General features: G+C 41.3%; 1 protein-coding gene across 2 annotated transcripts; it reads left to right on the top strand.

The window, feature by feature from the left end:
• Positions 1–779: 779 nt before the first annotated feature.
• stag2b (STAG2 cohesin complex component b) lies at positions 780–18,646 on the top strand. Of its 2 annotated transcripts, none has more exons than XM_035532122.2 (33): positions 780–944; positions 4,588–4,724; positions 4,820–4,898; positions 5,226–5,369; positions 5,469–5,565; positions 5,796–5,872; positions 5,964–6,168; positions 6,342–6,493; positions 7,088–7,161; positions 7,585–7,708; positions 7,842–7,940; positions 8,110–8,189; positions 8,312–8,416; positions 8,761–8,872; positions 9,134–9,251; positions 9,874–9,977; positions 10,219–10,311; positions 10,996–11,085; positions 11,241–11,444; positions 11,589–11,659; positions 11,764–11,851; positions 11,943–12,023; positions 12,110–12,202; positions 12,286–12,460; positions 13,833–13,972; positions 14,071–14,172; positions 14,282–14,430; positions 14,525–14,653; positions 14,837–15,042; positions 15,376–15,643; positions 15,935–16,048; positions 16,480–16,606; positions 16,853–18,646. In XM_035532122.2, exons 2-33 carry the CDS (start codon positions 4,681–4,683, stop codon positions 16,973–16,975), a joined length of 3,867 nt encoding a protein of 1,288 aa, XP_035388015.1. In that variant the 5' UTR covers positions 780–944; positions 4,588–4,680; the 3' UTR covers positions 16,976–18,646. The 2 variants fall into 2 exon arrangements, with proteins under 2 accessions (XP_035388015.1, XP_035388014.1); XM_035532121.2 differs by having other exon boundaries at positions 8,309–8,416.
• Positions 18,647–18,899: the final 253 nt, after the last annotated feature.

Below are 18,899 nucleotides of genomic sequence, written 5' to 3'. Positions count from 1 at the left end.
AGAACCTGGGTCTTAAGTTTGAGAGTTTTTACAACAGTGGCTTTCTTGTGCCACGCCTTCCACATTAGACAAGGTGGTTGCATCTGACTGCAGCTTTGAAGACTAAATTACCTCAAGATGCAACCAATCTTTGCAATTCTCAGACTATGATCCCTAGAGAAAAGTTTGCCTTTAAAACAATATATAGATGCGGTATTGGCACACTTGCTCTTTCAGGCAGGTTCATGAGAGTTACATTTGTTTTAAACTTCTCAATCAAGGCCATAGTGGTAGGGATAGGCATTTTGAGACATGTATTTGGCTCTTTTAAGCCATTGCCTGATTTATGAATGTGAATACACATTTGGTTTTTTTGGTTTTTTTGCCTTTGTTTTGTTGTTGTTGGATTTGTGTATGTATGTGTGTAACTAACTAAAAAAGATAAATATAAATGCTAATGTACTCTGTTTCTAGGAATGCCAATCACTGTTATACTTTTTTTTATCAAACATGATAGATTTTTTCTTAGAATCATTTTTACTTCATAATAATATTATATTTATCTCACATTTTGATTAAAAGAATATCAACAGGTAGATCAGCAAATATTTTTTACAGAACCTTTCTTGCTAATCTGTCTAGGATGTCAGTAAATATAGAGGGCACAGGATATCTAATACTAATGTCCTCTTTACCAATTTGACCGCTAGATGTCACTCATTATCCACGTCAAAGGGTCGTGGCCATTTGACCGCTAGGTGGCAGCTTTGTACAATTTCCCTAAACTCAATCATCTGAACAACAAACCGAATAGAGCAAGCGGGTTGAGAGTGTCTAAAGCAGCCTCTGACCGCCACTTTCAAACTACATCTATGAATCAGTCTGGGGTATTCTTACAGAGCAAGTAACACGGATCGAAATCCCCAGGAAGCGGTCTTTTTGCTGGATTTAACACAGGCAAGTAGGTAAGTTGTAAAATGGCAGAATCGTTTGTAGAAGTTGATGTGTTTAGCTATATTTTGCTGGTACACCGAACTGACGCTAGCATTGGTTAGCTTGGTGGCCAAATACGCGGGGACTGGGTTCCGAGAGGGAAGTCTTTTAGCTTGCTAAAATAGCTAGGTAGCTAGCCAACGCAGTCGTCGTGGAACATGCACTGGTTTGTACTGTAGTTTAAACCTAACAGCGTGCCGTCTTAAATGTGTGTCTTTGTTGGAGAAATTTAGTTAGCAGTTTATATCGTTGGCTACTTCCGTGGTATGTGTGTGAACTGTTTTGTTGCTGTAAGTAGCTAGCTCGCTAGCTAACTAAACATAGACAGTTAGCTAGCCAGCCACCATGGCGAAATTGGAACACAAATTCTGAATCAAGATGGAGGACGGGGATGCGATGTTTTTTTCCTCACGTGAAAAGGGAAACTGTTGTTGTTCGCACAAGAAATTAGGTCTTCGAGACATTATACTAAAATCCTATGGTTGATTAATGTACGTAAATAAAAGATAGATGTAACTTAATAACAAGAAGACTTGCACGGCTTGGTTTCATAATGATTGAATATGAGCTGAGCCAAAATGGAGAATCCCGAAAACAGCTGCTGGATTGGTTTCAAGATGGAGATTTTTTTCACTCTCTTGTTTCCCCATTAACTTGTTTATCTTTAAAATATTTACGTTAATGTTCTTTGTTAATTGGCCTAAACAAGACATTTGGAATTGATAGAGTAATAGTCTAGCTAGCTAACTATGTAACATCGAAGACGAACGAACTTAAATTGCAGCCAGTGTGAAACATGATTGATTGGGGTCTGTGTCCATCCGTTTGTCGTTTCATATCAGAGCTAACTGCTAGCTAGCGTTAGCGAACATTGAAAACTGACTAATGATAGATTACTGTATTGAATTACTTGACGTGCCATACTGCTAACTAGCTAGTTTAGCTGTTAATGTGGTAAATGTAATCCAGTGTAAACCATAGATCTCGTCTAGCTCGCTAGCTAGTTTGGGAATATGGTTAGACCAGCTGACGCTGGTTAACTTTGCAGAGGACGTCTAGGCCGAGTCCGTAGACTCAACAAATGTTTGACAGACGCCGGCAACATAGCTAGCTAGGATAGCTAGTAGCTAGCTAGCAAATTAATCCGCGGCGAAATACTGCTTTACCTCTGTATGCTTACCTGGGAAGCTAACTAATGAAATATTACTAGAAACTGATCCGCTTGGCTGTTGGTTTATATCTTAAAGTAGCTCACCTATCCAACACGGCTGAATCGTAATTGTTGTTAGCGGCAGCTTAATTTGGCGCCACTTTTCAAGGAGTGGATTTTCTTATTTCCCAAGAATGTTTGTCATCAGTCCAACTCTGTTTTATTTGCACGCTAAAGTTTTTATATTGAGTTATCTTGTGTTGTGGGCTGTTTGTGTCTGTAGACGTTGCGTAACCGTTGTTGCATACCACATAACGCTAGCTAACCTTTCGTTCAGCGCTGGACATATGGATTTTAAGATGCGCAGTTGTAGTTATAAGTTGCTGTTCGTAATTCCGTCATGTTATATCAGTTGCAACTTTTACGTTTACCATCACTGTCCCTGAAGTTTGTGTTGTTCTATTTTTAGCTGGAGTCTTAATTTTGCACAAATATACGCCACACCCTGTGGTACATTAAGTGTTACACTTTTGGTAACAAGTCAAAGCATGCAAGAAACTATCTGTAGCAAAGATGTATTTATTCATATTATTTCTTCATTATGGTACTAAGGAGAACTATTGATAATTAAACTAGTTTATATTTCACATGGAGCTATATGCATTAGTTTGTCCTTTCAGTTGCTTCCTTTTCGCAGTTATTCATGTTTACGTCTCAGAATTATAATGGTCTGTGATTGGACGTTGTGAGCCCGGGGGCGGACAGATTAATTCCTTATTTGGAAACAGGCAGCCGCTTCTGTGTGTGTTTGCTTGAAACTGTGGCGACGAAATGCCCAATGAGCGCCGCGTGTCTGACAGTCTCGTTCAGGCACGCCCCCTTGTTTTCATCTTCATCTGCGAGCACATTTTCAGGCATATGGCTTTCACAGCACGGCTTTGAATTATGCTTAACCTCGATTCTCTTTGCTGAGGTCTGTGGTTATGCAATACACATCCTTACAATTTTCAGCCTTTGTGTTCACGAACTACTTTAGATAACCGTTTTTGCGTTTGGTGAATACAAACCTTCCATATATATGTTTAAGCAGTTTGAGCATTTGTTTACTTTTGTGGCACATTACTGAGTGTGATTATAGGATTGATTTGTCCACATGGTGGAAGTGGGTGTTTTAATCTTTCCATGGTCCAAAACACAATCAAAGCAGGAAAATCGTCTTCTCCAGTTGAGCTCAGACCTACATAGATTTATGCAGTCAGTATTTACTACAGTCAGTAATTCATTAATTTGTTCCTGTGGCTTCAGTGGCTTTGCTGTGAAAATAAGGATGACTGATGCTGTAAATGTATTAGGAGTGCATCTACAGGTCTGCTCATCAGGAGCGTTAACGTACCTCCTTTTGGCTATCAATGTCGAATGCTACTATTGAACCAGTACTGATGGGAGTATTTTAAGAGTTTTGCTAATTCTGATATTTTGCTTTGAAAGTGTTTTGAACATTTTTACTAAATAGGTGAATCTTAAAACCAGGTGAATTAAAGAACATACTACCTGTGTTTTATAAAATCAGGTAGGTTGAATAAATTTGAAATGCACTGAGATTCAAAAATACACTGGCATTTTTTTTGGCTTTTCTGAAATATAACTGCATTTCAATTTTCTATTTGTCTTAGAAAGGTAGTAAATGTTTTTTTTTGCTGGATATTTGTATCCTGCTTTTCTGCAGAGTGTGGGAAGCAACCTTTTTAGGTCTTTTTTGCAATGATGGACAATATAACAGCACAGGGGGCTGTCCAGGATGGAATATGTTACACAAAAAGTGAAGCTTTGAAGTAAAATCCTTAAAGGTTTTTAAGGCAGCTGCATCTTTGTTTGTCTTTTTGTAATGAGGCTTTGAAGCAAATTAAAGCTGTAGTATCAAACCAGCTTTTGGATTTAATTGAAGCAAATTAGAAATTTGTCCAGTTTTCCAAGCAGCCAGATATGCTGTCTCAAAACATTTCATTATATTTTTGCATGTGTATATGGGCTGCCCACACCATCAGCTTTAGCAGCAGCATCTGCCACGAGGTGCTTGAAACATTGATATCTTTCATCGTTTGGGTCAGGGATGCAGCATCCACATGAAAAATGCCATGAGAGCTCCTCAGCTAGCCAAAATGTGACCAGGATTTGGGCTTGATTTGTCCTTTTGGATAATTTATTTATTTTTTTAATACATAGTTTTATACTCGTTTCATACAGTCTCCCCGGTGTACTCAGTTGAATGAGTTCAGTGAGGTGTTTCTTCTTTGTGTGGGGTTGTGCATCTGTGCATGTCTGCATGCATGTGTGTTCGGTTGGTTGGGAGTAGGTTTTTTTGGCTTGTTTGTCCCTTCTTGAAGAAATACTCACTTTCTGAACTTCGTAATTTAGAAATTAACAACTGCAATGAGTTAATGTCTACTGTGGGATTTGTGTTCCAGGTCATATGACACAAACATACCTGTTTCCATTGCTTGTGTTAACTGAAGATTGAATCCTTGAAAAGTTAAGGTGGTCCAGAAGATGTTAAAGAAATGATAGCAGCACCAGAATTGCAAACAGAGTTTCATTATCCTCAGTAAGTGGATTTCCATCCGCCTTCATATTTGTGTACATAAACTCTCACCCTGAAGTGTAAAGAGCTCTTGATTGATTGAATTTTGTGCTTGCCAGGGATACAGACACTCGTTTCTCATCAGACACTGACTTTGATGATCCTGATGCGAGAAATGCCGCTCAGGGGAAAGGGAAGGTATGTTCTGTGTGACTGAGGTTTATCTGTGTACCCTGCCCTTATTGATGAGCAAATGGCCTTCCATCAGGTCCATGCAAACGAATGGCATTGCAGCCATTGATTTGCCATTGTAATCAATAGCCTTGTCTACCACAAAAAAATACATTCACACTCATAGTTTTGTCCTTTTTAATTCCCTAAAAGTAGCAAAACCATAAATATCACTGAAAAGTATTTCTATGCCAAAAATGGAATGGTTTTATAGCTAGAAATTTGAGTGGATTGCTCCTGGCAGAGGGTGGTGTCGGTGTCAAGTTCATGCCTGTGATGATCCCTGGGTTTTAGGTGAAGAAGGGGAAAAAGGCCCCTGGGGACAAGGGGAAAGGCGGTGGCAAGGGCGCAGGCCGCTTGAATGGCCACCACCAGGAGAACGGCATGGAGAACATCATGCTTTTTGAAGTGGTTAAGCTGGGGAAGAGCGCCATGCAGGTCAGGCCATAGATCACCCAGCTCACATCTGCGTGCGCGTGTTTAGTTTATTACATGTATGAAGCTCGCGGCAGATTTTGATAATTCTCCTCCTCCTAGTCTGTCGTGGATGACTGGATAGAGTCCTACAAGCATGACAGAGACATCGCACTCCTTGACTTGATAAACTTTTTCATCCAGTGTTCAGGCTGCAAAGGTATGCTTTTAATCATGCATTGCTTGATTGTGTGTGTGGGGGTGGGGGTGGCTGGGTGTGTGTGGGGTAGATTTTATTTATTTAAAGACTATAGGCTAATGTGTGAGATTTCCACACATAATGCAGTTTTGCTTTAGCAGTTATGTCATGGTCCTTTGTTGTTAAGTTCTGTGTTATTATATTGTCATAATCTTCCCTGATTTGCTGGAACACACTGGTTGTTATTGCAGGTGTTGTGAGTAGCGAAATGTTTCGACACATGCAAAACTCTGAGATCATTAGAAAGATGACTGAAGAATTTGATGAGGTAATTGTTTTCCTTCATGTGAAGTATGCATATGCACTTCCGGCATATCCCTGTCTAATTCTGCATAAGACTTTCGTCTGTGTCCCTGTAGGACAGTGGAGATTACCCTCTCACAATGGCCGGCCCGCAGTGGAAGAAGTTCAAGACGAGTTTCTGCGAGTTCATCACAGTATTAGTGCGTCAGTGCCAGTACAGTATCATCTATGATGAATACATGATGGACACGGTCATCTCTCTGCTCACAGGCCTCTCAGACTCTCAAGTGCGTGCCTTCAGGCACACCAGCACTCTTGCAGGTTCGAATCATCTGCATGAAACCATCACACAGTATTTGCATTGCCCATAATCCTCACTAGTCATTCCACCGCAGTAGTACTAATTCTGCAATCCTATGTGGTTGTAGTACACATAAGGTATCAGTGTGGGTCAACAGCACCCTCCACTCCTATTTTGTCTGTTATGTTTACAGCCATGAAGCTGATGACTGCTCTGGTCAACGTAGCACTGAACCTCAGCATTAACATGGACAACACGCAGCGCCAGTATGAGGCCGAAAGGAACAAGATGATCGGCAAGCGGGCCAACGACAGGCTGGAGCTCCTCCTCCAGAAACGCAAGGAAGTAAGCACTGCTATTTAAGTAATGCCATGGTTTCTAATTTTCTAATGCAACTAAAAGTGACACCCCTCTCCTTTACATTTACATATCTGGCATTTAACATAAGTTCTTATCCTGAGCAATTTACATATTTATCAGTGTAACAATACATTTACTCCATAGGAATCAAACCCATGCCCTTGGTGTTTTCAGCACTATGCTCTGCCTATTTTACCATGTGCGCCACAGGAATGCCATAAGCGAAAAAATATCTGGCTTTAAGCCCAGGTTTGCTGGTAGACTTCGACTCTTGCCGTGTAAGAGATCCCACAGAGAGAGCTATCTTTAGATGGCAGTGCTAATAGTAATTAACTCTTCAGTTATGTAATGATGGCCCTGCTGGGATGCCATCTGTTTGATTGAGGTGAGGGTTGGATGGATTTTGGTGGGACTGACTTTTAATGTGTTGTATTGTATTAAGTCTATGTGGTTAAGCGTTTTTAGTGTTGCCTGATCAATCTAGCTAATGGGATTTGCTTAGTGTATATTTATTTATATTAATATCTACAGTATGTACAGTCTTTTTGTTTAGTGCTGAATTTAAATTTCTTTTTCCAGCTTCAAGAAAATCAGGATGAAATTGAAAATATGATGAATGCCATTTTCAAGGGTGTCTTCGTTCACCGATACCGGTATGCCTCATGTTTGATGATTAAAAGCATTTGGTCTTCTAATAACAGTGGAACTACAATTGTTCTGTATAACAGACATTATCAATATAAATACATTTGTTGTGATGCATGTCTTTCTTTTTTTTTTTTTTTTTTTTTTTTTTATTGATCACTAAGTTGTCTTAAAGGCTGTGACAAGCTGTTTGGAAAGGACAGTAATTAAAATGTTGAATTGCAATCATTTAAAAACAACATGAAATGATTACCTCAATAAAAGGAGTGTCACCTTTTTGTGATCAACTTGGCAGAGCCATTCAAGTTGATCAGGTGCCTGTGATGGCGCTGTAGTTCTCCAATAGTACTGTTGGTTCTGCTCAGATGGTGATGCTTGAATTACAGAGCCTTCTGGGGCTTCAGCTTCTGACTCTTTCATTTCCTTTGCAGTGATGCGATAGCGGAGATCCGAGCGATCTGCATTGAAGAGATCGGTGTGTGGATGAAGATGTACAGTGACGCCTTTCTCAATGACAGCTACCTGAAATATGTGGGCTGGACCATGCATGACAAGGTGAGGACAAGCCACGGCCCCTGGCCCCCAGCCTCAGTGATCTTTTGCGGAACAAGCTGGGGCATGGGTACATGCCGACAGCATGGCTTCTCACTGCACTGCTTTACCATGTTTCTCCACTTTCCTCTCGCAGCAAGGTGAGGTGCGACTGAAGTGCCTGACGGCCCTGCAAGGCCTCTACTACAATCGCGAGCTCAACGCCAAGCTGGAGCTCTTCACTAGCCGCTTCAAGGTGAAGAAGCCTCTCTGCACACATTGCAGATATTTGGTTATTGCCCGGTCATAATGACAGTCTTTGAGGCTGAAAGTGGTGTTTGTTGGTCTCCCACCCCAACACTTATTCCCACTTCCCAGCCCACAAATCTGGTGAGATTGTATAGTCCATTGCTGTCTCTTTTTAGGACCGCATTGTCTCCATGACGCTGGACAAGGAATATGACGTTGCCGTGCAAGCAATAAAACTGCTCACGCTCGTGTTACAGTAAGCATCCACATTCAGACAGTCTGACTCATCCTCTGTTTCTTTCTTAAATGATGAGATGAATGAGACGGTGCTGATGAATGAGTGTGGTAATACAGTATTGGTGTTTGGTTTTCCAGTAGCAGTGAGGAGGTCCTAACTGCTGAGGACTGTGAGAGTGTCTACCATCTGGTATACTCCGCCCACAGGCCAGTTGCCGTGGCAGCAGGGGAGTTCCTCTTTAAAAAGTGAGACTTGCTTACTGTTCACCTTTCCACCATGAGACAGAAAAGGCTGCAGCTGGACTGACCTTTATTGCTTGACACAGAACTTCCATTTGTCTCCAAAGACAAATGGAGATGATGAGAAGGTTTGCTTAGTGTACATGGTCCTAATTTACACAGACCTAGTACTCCCAAGGTTGACTTTGAGTGACAGCCTCATGCAAGCAGAGAAAACCAACCTTTTTTTTTTTTTTTTGGTCAGAAAAGCAAACTGTGATTTAGTATCAATTGTGTAGAGGTGGTTTTGCCTGTTGGTGTAATAATGGCTATATCTTGTAAACCTAAAATGTTTGTGCTGTCTTTTGCAGACTGTTCAGCCATCGAGACATGGAGGACGACAGCATGCCTAAGAGACGCGGCAGACAGAGTCTAAATGCCAACCTCATCAAAACCACTGTTTTCTTCTTCCTAGAGAGTGAGGTGAGTCCCAGAAACCCACTGTTGTTTATCTCACCCTGAATGTGTTATGATATAGATTTACCAACTTGGCTATTTTTCCTGGGCAACACAATCCCAAACACTTTTACAGACCAAGAAATTAAAAAAGTAATTCGGAATAACCAGAGTAGTAGCTCGTCAACAAAGCTTTTCCTTAGGGCTGGGGTAATGAGAACGCACTAAAGCAAATGGAAGGCATGCATGAGGGGTAATGATGGTAATTCTGTGCTGTGTCCTTCTCAGTTACACGAGCATGCTGCGTACCTGGTGGACAGCATGTGGGACTGTGCTGCGGACCTGCTTAAGGACTGGGAGTGCATGATCAGCCTGCTGCTGGACGAGCCCCTACCCGGAGAGGAAGGTAAGACCCACGCCTTTCAGCTGGTTATGCAGCCTGCTGCCCATCCACACCATTTGCAACAGTGTTTTCAACATTACTGTGGTGGGGGGGTTGGGGTTTTTTGTTGTTTTTTTTTTTTTTTGAGGAGGAGAATTTGTACACTATAATACAGACGTGAAATGAGAAGTTCAGAGGAGTTTTAATTTTCTAGAACATGCACTTCTTGAACAGGCCATCTTCAAATTGCATGTTTCAGCCTTTTAACTGATCTCAGTCCTGCTGTTTTGTGTGCATATTTAAATGCATTGGATGAATACCCTTCTAAAACAACTCTACAAACAAACCATATTCGAACCCCAATCCTCAGTCTACTTCAGATTTTGCTTTGTGGTTAAAGAACTCCAGTGCTTGCCTAGATCTTGTCTAAGGGAATTGTAGAGAAGAGTACATTTTAAAAATTCAATTACATTCTGCACAAACAAAGCAGGACATTTGCAGCTGCCTTTTTTCAGGTTCAGTTTAACATAATTGAGTTTGGCTAATTTTAAAATGCAATAGGTTATATAAGGAAAAAATAGCCCCCTGTCATTGTGGTGAGATGACTGTTATTCTACGTGCTAATGGGAAATTGTGTATCGTACAGCTCTAACGGACAGGCAGGAGACGGCCCTAATCGAGATCATGCTCTGTACCGTCCGGCAAGCTGCGGAGTGCCATCCACCCGTGGGCAGAGGCACCGGCAAGAGGGTAAGAGGGCTGACATGCTTATGGAAAGTTTCACAGGCGTGAGCCTGAGAAAAGCAGAGTCTCCGGTGTTGATGCCAGGATCATGCACGAAAAGGCAGCACTAATTGGGGAACAGAGTCTGGGGGCAAGATTTTCACTTAGTTCCTTAACTGTCATAAAGAAACAAGGTTGACATTGCAGAGTTAATTATGGTTATGTCCATGTCCTGATTTGTAAGATGTGTGTGCATACACTCATCTAGGTGCTGACAGCAAAAGAGAAGAAAACGCAGCTTGATGACCGGACGAGAATGACTGAGCTCTTTGTAGTGGGATTGCCACTTTTACTAGCAAAGGTGAACACTGACACTAAGTAATAGGACAACAGACGGTGTCATGCTTCTTTTTTTTATATCTATATTTATTTTATTTTATTTGTCCACGTACATCTGTGTGACTTTGTTCCAAAAAGAGTTTAATTTTTACAAGACCATTTTTCCAACCTCTTTTTATTTCCTATAATTAAACAGGCTGTTTCTATCACCGACAGATATAAGACAGATTTAAGATAAACAAGCTCTGTTCTGATTGGCTGCCCTGTATTGCGTGTCATTCAAAAAGTGCTCAGATCTGAAATATGCATGAGAGTTGCATTGTAAGTGGGTGGGGCTAAACTGCTTTAGGCTGAATAAGCAAAGATATTAATGAGTTCAAAATGTGCTGTTTTTACATTTATGGCATTTAGCTAATTTCTTTTATCCAGCGCAACTTACAATTATGACTCAGTACAACTTGAGCAATTGAGAGTTAAGGGTCATGCTCAGGGGCCCAGGAGTGGCAACTTAGCAGTGGTGGGGCTTGAACCAGCAACCTTCTGATTACAAATCAAGTATCTTAACCACTGAGCTGGTTTATTTTCAAACTTTAGCAATATGTGTCAATTACCTATTCTTTATTTTAATAAAATGAGGGAAATTTAGTTTTCCATGCTGTGGACCCTTCAAGGTTTGTTAAAAGTGCTGTTTCATTTTCTTCAACAGTACTCAGTTGATGCAGAGAAGGTAACTAATCTTTTGCAGCTGCCTCAGTTCTTTGATCTGGAGATATATACAACAGGGCGGCTAGAAAAGGTGAGTCCAAAAGCTGTTAAGTGTATATACTCAAGAACAGCTACTGACTATACGCAATAGCTTCTGACTACATGGAATTATTGCGAGTTTAGCAAAATGGATGTAGGCTTGTCTGTATGCAGTATTTGATGTGCTATTGATGTCTTCTCATTCAGCATCTGGAATCGCTGCTGAGACAAATCAAGGAGATTGTGGAGAAGCACACAGATACCGACGTTCTGGAGGCTTGCTCAAAGACCTGCCATGCCCTCTGTAACGAGGAGTTCACCATCTTCAACAGGGTGGACATCGCCCGCAGCCAGCTTCTCGATGAACTGGTGGACAAGTTCAACAGGCTGCTGGAAGACTTCCTGCAGGAGGTGAGGCTGCTCAGGGAGAGTGTGCACCTTCGAGTGGGCTTGATGTTCTTTATCGATATAGGAAAATTGTTTTATGTCAGTAATCCCTGTTTTGGGAGGAATGCTTGCAGTACCTTTTTAAAGCATCTAAATCATCTTCCTCAGGGAGAAGAACCAGACGAGGATGATGCTTATCAAGTCCTGTCCACACTGAAAAGGATCACTGCTTTCCACAAGTAAGGACCTAGTTCAGTTCAGATTTTCTTTTACTACTATTATACTGCAGTTGCTTGCCATGTAATTTGATTTAATTGTTCCATTTTTCTCTGCCTCTACTCAGTGCACATGACCTCTCCAAGTGGGACCTGTTCACCAGCAACTATAAGTTACTGAACACGGGCATTGAGAATGGAGATATGCCTGAGCAGGTGGCTTGTTTGAACTGCTACTATGATGGTGTTGGAGTGCAGAGTCATTACAATGAGAGTAGGTGACTCAGTCTTTGTGACTCTCTTTCAGATCGTTATCCATGCACTGCAGTGTACACATTATGTGATTCTCTGGCACTTAGCCAAGGTTTCTGAGGGAAGCTCCAAAAAGGTAAGACTACAGTTTCTTTTGCTTTGGATTTTGCTAATATACATTTGCCCTGTTGGTGCATGAAACCTTTTATTTTGCTCATATAGGAGGACATGGTGACTCTGAGGAAGCAAATGCGTGCATTCTGCCTCATGTGCCAGCGCTATCTGGCCAGTGTCAACACGGCTGTCAAAGAGCAAGTCAGTATGAGAGCCCCACTATTAGCAGTCCCCCCCTAACACAAAGGCATACAGACCCCTGACTGGCTCTCCCTCCACAACAGGCCTTTACCATCCTGTGTGACCTGCTGCTGATCTTCAGTCATCAGATCATCTCGGGTGGGAGGGAGGTCCTGGAGCCTCTGGTGTACATGCCCGAGGCCTCCCTGCAGTCGGAGCTTCTCAGCTTCATCCTGGACCACGTCTTCATCGACCAGGATGAGGACAACAGCAGTACAGGTTTGGCCTATAATCATGGGGAATGAGCAAGGCTGGATGATTTTTCCTTGTGCAGTATTGATACTTTGCAGAAGTTTCCATGACTTTAAACTAATCTTTTAAGTCCATTTTTCCATTGCAGTGTTTTATGAAATTTCTATATATAAGTTGTACTGAGACCAGAATCTCAAATATACACCTCAAATCGGATAAACCAGTTAAACTGTGTTTTTAAATAAATGGCAGTTTCTTCATAGAATCAAAATAATTAATATTACTCGTATTCTGGGATTTTAAGGGTTCACAGTGTAATTCTAATTTCAGTTCCACCAGTCCATAGAAATAGAATACTACACTTTCTTGTGGGTGACAGGATTTACTGGTTTTTCCTTTTGCATAGCTAGTTAATGCTGCTTTGGAACAGTTTACATTTTGTGCTTCCTGGGTATCAATTGTTCTATGAACAAAGACTGATATGTGACTGCTGAGTGAAAAGTAACAGGGGCACTATAGCATAGTGGTGCTTCACATCAGTTAAACTGATGTCACTTGTTTTTGGTACAGATATTTCATTCTTGCATTCTGATGAATAGTTGGCTTCCCTATTTCTGCACTGATGTAAAGACTGACAGTGACTCATTTAATTTATATATCTGAACATTGTTTTTCTGCCATAAGCAGTGGCTGACAGGTCATCATCTAATATAAATTTAAAAGAAAACCCCGGAACTTACTGGTGATAAAATATTTGTCACAGTGGAAATATTTGCATTAGCAAGCTAACAAGCCAGCTAACTGTACAGCTGAACAAGAGTAGGCTATTTATCATCATGTTTTAATTTGGTTTACTGTCATAGTTATGATTGACAAACATCTGGGTCATTGTCAGTAGTACTGATTGGCATACTAAACTTTACTTTAAGCATTACATGCATCTTTAGGTTATGATTATAAAGCAAGCACCAGTGTTTTGCTCACTTCATTATGCTGTCCTCAAATGGCAACTAGCTAACATCAGATTACTAATTGCACATTTCATCATCAGTGCCCTGGCAATGTGTACGTAGATGATGATTGAGCCAGTGAAGAAGTCAAAAAAAAAAAAAAGTACTACTTGGCTAATGCAGTAGCTGTGCCGGAGGGACATCTAAACAGTCTAATGACCATCATGCACTCGCATGAATGAGATCAGTCTAGTTCGAGTCTAGAGCCCTAAATGTGAACAATGTACTGGACCATTGTCACTGTGGGTCCCTGTTAGGAACTGTTAGTACTAGTTACCACTAGGGAGGGGAATTTTTTAAATATTGCTTTAATATCTACTACTTTAGCTGCGAAGACTGAGTGTTCAAGGTTACTCATCCATTTCCTGTTCCTGCTTTGTTTTGAGCAGATGGGCAACAGGACGATGAAGCAGGCAAAATTGAGGCTTTGCACAAGAGACGTAACCTGCTTGCAGCTTACTGCAAGCTCATCATCTTTAACGTGGTTGAGATGAAGACTGGGGCTGACATATTTAAGCAGTACATGAGGGTGAGCCTCTCGGCTTAGTTCTATAGGTCATGTTGAAGAAAACACCGATAACAGTTGAATTCGGATTTATAAACCATAATGCTCTTTACTCTTACCAGTATTACAATGATTATGGTGACATCATCAAGGAAACCATGAGTAAAACGAGACAGATTGACAAAATCCAGTGTGCAAAGACGCTCATTCTGAGCTTGCAGCAGGTACGTGTGATGTGGGTGCTCTGCGTGCTTATTCTGAACAATATGACCATTTTTCCTATAAATTCACACAAACAAGCAGTCAGACATGAGTTTCCTTTGCCCTGTGCAGCTGTTTAACGAGATGCTGTCAGAGCTGGGCCCAGGCTTTGACCGCTCCTCCTCTGCCTTCTGTGGCATTAAGGAGCTGGCCCGCCGCTTCTCGCTGACCTTCGGTCTGGATCAGCTCAAAACCAGAGAGGCCATTGCTATGTTACACAAGTATGCCTCACCTGTCCTCACGTGCACATGCATGGCAGAGATTCAGTGACTGTACTGTGAGTGCATCTGTTTGTGTCTGTAAATCATGTTGCAGGGATGGTATTGAGTTTGCCTTCAAGGAGCCAAACCCTCAAGGGGAAGGGCATCCTCCTGTAAACCTGGCTTTCCTGGACATCCTCAGCGAGTTCTCGTCCAAGCTCATGAGACAGGACAAGCGCACTGTGTAAGCTCACATTCCTACCTCCAGATCAGGCATGGGGAAGAGTCGTGTTATTTCTCCAGGCTAGGCTGCCAGATGCAAATGAGAAAATAACTGCTGATTGCAGTCCATCCCTGACATGTGGCTCAGGAATGATGGACACACACCTTGAGCAGTGTGTCTGATGGATTCTCTTTCTTTGCTCAGGCACATGTATCTGGAGCGCTTCATGACATTTCAGATGGCCCTGCAGAGGGAGGACTGCTGGCTGCCACTCATCTCCTACAGGAACTCCCTGCAGGCCGGCGGTGACGACGATACCATGTCCGTAGTGAGCGGCATCAGCAGCCGTGGCTCCACCGTGCGTAGCAAGAAGGCCAAGCCCGTCGCTGGCAAGAGGAAACTCTCAGAAGGTACCACACTGCAGCTCATTACTGCAGCTCAGCCTTTCACACAGGGAGCAAACTGTCCCATCCATTCAAGCTTTGAAATGCCTTAGTGGTGGGAGGTTTTGTTTTTTTTTTTTTCAATCATATTTTTTATTATTTGTGCTGTGTTAAGGATACTTTCCTCTTTTAAAGTGTCTTCTGTGTAAAAGCATTTAAGCTAAACTCCAGTTTGAATCCCTCAGCTTCACTCCTGCTGGCTTCAGTATATTTTATGCGCTCAGTAAGCAGAGAATGTAGCTGAAGCAGAGCTGGGCCGTGACCCCTTACTCTTTTTCACGCCCATGCCGACGGGAGCAGCAGAGGAGAGCAGCGGCGGCAGCGAGGTGTGGCTGAACCGAGAGCAGGCTCTGCAGACGCCCGTCATGATGCCTTCGCCTCACCTCACCTCCACAGTGATGCGCGAACCCAAGCGTCTGCGGCCGGATGACAACTACATGGGCGTATACAGCATGACCCCCGAGCAACAGCAGCAACCGCCGCTGCCGCAGCAGCAACCGCCAACCCCCCAGCCCCACCCACACCCACAGACCCCCCAGCCCCACCACCAGACACCCATAGACTACAAGTAAGGACGCCTTTGGCAAAGACTTGGGTATAAGGTGTAAAATGGGTCTGCACGATTGCAGCAATGGCGATTAAACTGTGATTCAAAAGTCATAGTCTGAAAACCTGTCCGTCCGTCCGCCCCCACTGTGATTAGAATTTCTGAAAAGGCACAATCATATAGGTTAAAAAGTGTTCTTGTGCAGATGTGTTTATATGGATTCATGCTTTGATTGGCGGCCTGAAGCAAGGGGCCCAGCTGCATCTGTTGGAAGCAGAATGTGGTAAGATGCGGTGCCGGTGTGTTTTGTAGCACGCAGGTCACTTGGATGCTAGCACAGAGGCAGCAGCAGGAGGAAGCTGCCAGACAGCAGCACGAGAGAGCCATGAACTATGCCAAACTGAGGAGCAACCTGCAGCATGCCATGTGAGGGAGAATGCACAGCTTCACCGAGATCATGTCCTTTACAAATGGGCCTGGTCCAAGCAGGATTTTAGTTATTGCTGTTTGATGATGCTTAAAGAGCATTGTTCTCACACTTGCTATATTGTACAGCTGTAATCCTAACTTGGTAATTGCTAGTCATTCACAAAGCCTAACATCTCACTACATGCCATGTTGGACTAGGAAGTCTTGTGAATGTCACACACACACACAATCCTGCAAAAGGAAAGGAATGTTTGCAATAAGTAATTTAAGTTAAAAAAAAAAAAAGACCTTGATAATGAAGCTTTAATAAACGAATTATTTTCTTTTTGGTGCCTTAGTAAATATTTCCAGAAGAACTAGACATGCTGGTTTAGTTCAGGACTAAATACTGTAAGTACATTTTTCCCACCCTCCAACTACTTTTTCAGTCGTCGAGGATCAGGCTTAATGGAAGATGATGAGGAACCAATTGTAGAGGATGTGATGATGTCATCAGAAGGCCGAATTGAGGACCTTAATGAAGGCATGGATTTTGACACGATGGATATTGATCTGGTAATGAATTCTTACAGAAGTAGTGATAGTTATATTGTTTGAGCCTTCCAAGTAGTCCACCCTTATTTTTCATGAGCTCCTATAGAGGAAAAGTGTAGGCTCTTGGGTCTTGATCCTCTGTCCCAAGAAAATTATGATGAGGAAGGACTAGCTCCTTAGTCTTAAGTCAAGGCTGTTGAAAATATATAAGTATAAAAATGTGTTGCTTACGAGTAATCTCATTATCTGATCCATGTGTTTTTGTAGCCCGCATCGAAGAATCGACGAGAGAGATCGGAATTGAAGCCAGACTTTTTCGACCCAGCCTCTATCATGGACGAGTCTGTAAGGACCACTCATTTCCTGGGTTATGATGCTTTTCAGCGGTAATGTGGGGAACGCATACACTCTCCACCCTAAGGCCATGAGAGATCACCACTAGATGGCACTAATAGGAGTGATTTCTAATAAACAGCCTTGTTCCACAGTTTACTCCATGCTGTGGAAATTACAGCTTCAAGCAAAGAAATGCTAAAGCCCATCTGGACGTAATTAACTACATTTTAAGAGAATCAAGGGTCGTTTATTTGGTAACACTAACCTCACACTGAATTTAAACATTTTCTTTTGTAGGTCCTTGGAGTACCCATGTTTTAAGATAAATTTGGAGTCTTTTTCAAGGAAATCATCTATTTCTGTAATATCAAATTGATTTTGTAAAGGTGATCCACAAGCTCAGTGTAGAAGCTAGTAAACAAAAACACATGTTCTTGTGTGTTAAATATAGACTTAAATATAGTGACTTCAGTAGTCATTGGGTAAACTTTTTTTTCCTCTTCATGCAAAATGTTGAGGATAGATTGTGAATTGCCATGGAATGTTGGACTGTTCTTAACCATGTATAAAAATATAAAATATATTTCAAAGTTGAACGTCATCTTGTGTGAAGAAATTTGTGAGCTCTTCTAGAGTTGTGGTATTTCTTAAAACTGGGGTGAATGCATCTTCTTTTTTAACTTAAAGATAACTATGTTATGTATAGCCCTTTTGTAATAGTGAGTAATCAGGTGTAAAGTAGTAATTTATAAGCAGGTTATTGCTCATCATAGTGAGTGATGTGATATATTTTATTCTTCTTAACTATCTAATATGTAAAATGGAGGAGATCCTCCAGGTCTTTATATTTAGTGTTTAGTTTTGTTTCCCTCCCTTTGAGAAAGACATTAACAAGGCCTACAGTTCATGCTATCTGCTAAGGACAGTGAGCGCCCTCATTGTAGCTCTGTGAGGAATCGGGGAACAGAAGCCTTGGCTCTGCTTCCCCAAAACATCTCACCCAAAGATTAGAACTGCTCGCACATCCCTCCAAAGTGCAGCATCAAGGAAGCAAAAGGAAATCTCTCCAGTAGTGCCACTGTGTTTTGTCTCTAACAAAAGCAAAGCTTACTGTAGTATGTCTGCTGCAAATCTATTGTCTCCTCCTTGACCTTCAGCTGATTAGACTGATGTAGACATCTACTTAAAAAATTATATAAATTGGTGCTGATTTTTTTAACTGCATTTAGGAGTTTTTTAAGCTCCAATTTAAAGTTAAAAGGAAATGGAAATGTATTAAAAATGTCAAGATGAAAGCATGTAGCCATGCAGCAAGGATTTTTTTAAATTTGTATTTTATATGGGTTTGTTGTTTTTGTTGTTGGTTTGGTTTTTGTCAATTTTAAGGTCTTCAGGTTTTTACATTTTCCTAAATGTAAATTAGGGTGGTTATTGTTCCTGGACAGAACTACTACATTCAGCTTTAAGTTTTGACCCATATCACAACTTCACTGTAACACATTGTAACATTCATTCAAACAACAATATTTTGTGTTGCTTGGGGCAGCTCTATACAGTAAAACTAATACATCTAGCTCATATGGAAATAAACAAATGATATATATATATATATATATATATATATATATATATATATATATATATATATATATATATATATATATATATATAAAATTGTGTGTGTGTGTATTAAAAACATGTTTTGTCAGAGTTATACTATTTAATCATTCCATGCCTTTGGCCTTAAACATACATGTATAGAAAGGTTCTCATTTTCCATGTTAAGATTTGGTTTTTTTTTTTGTTTTGTTTTTTTTCTGTTTGCGCGGTGCATTGATTCCCATTTGCTTCAGAAGTGAATGTTCAAAAAAGGCATGAGTGTAATTACATTAGAAAAGTGCAATGCCAGTTTCACAAAGAATATATAAACAAAAGCCCCTTGGCTTTATACTGTCCCTTGTTTGTCATTCACCACTAC

This window comes from Electrophorus electricus, chromosome 16 (genome assembly GCF_041902795.1).
Source record: "Electrophorus electricus isolate QZ-2024a chromosome 16, ASM4190279v1, whole genome shotgun sequence".
NCBI lineage: Eukaryota > Metazoa > Chordata > Actinopteri > Gymnotiformes > Gymnotidae > Electrophorus > Electrophorus electricus.
This window is presented reverse-complemented; position numbering and strand designations above follow the sequence as displayed.

Bases quoted from the DNA above. Each gene is read 5' to 3' on its own strand.
- stag2b (XM_035532121.2), top strand. From the start codon at position 4,681: ATGATAGCAGCACCAGAATTGCAAACAGAGTTTCATTATCCTCA. The intron at 4,725-4,819 runs GTAAGTGGATTT...TGTGCTTGCCAG, and splicing joins ACAGAGTTTCATTATCCTCA to GGATACAGACACTCGTTTCT. The intron at 14,173-14,281 runs GTACGTGTGATG...TGCCCTGTGCAG, and splicing joins TCATTCTGAGCTTGCAGCAG to CTGTTTAACGAGATGCTGTC.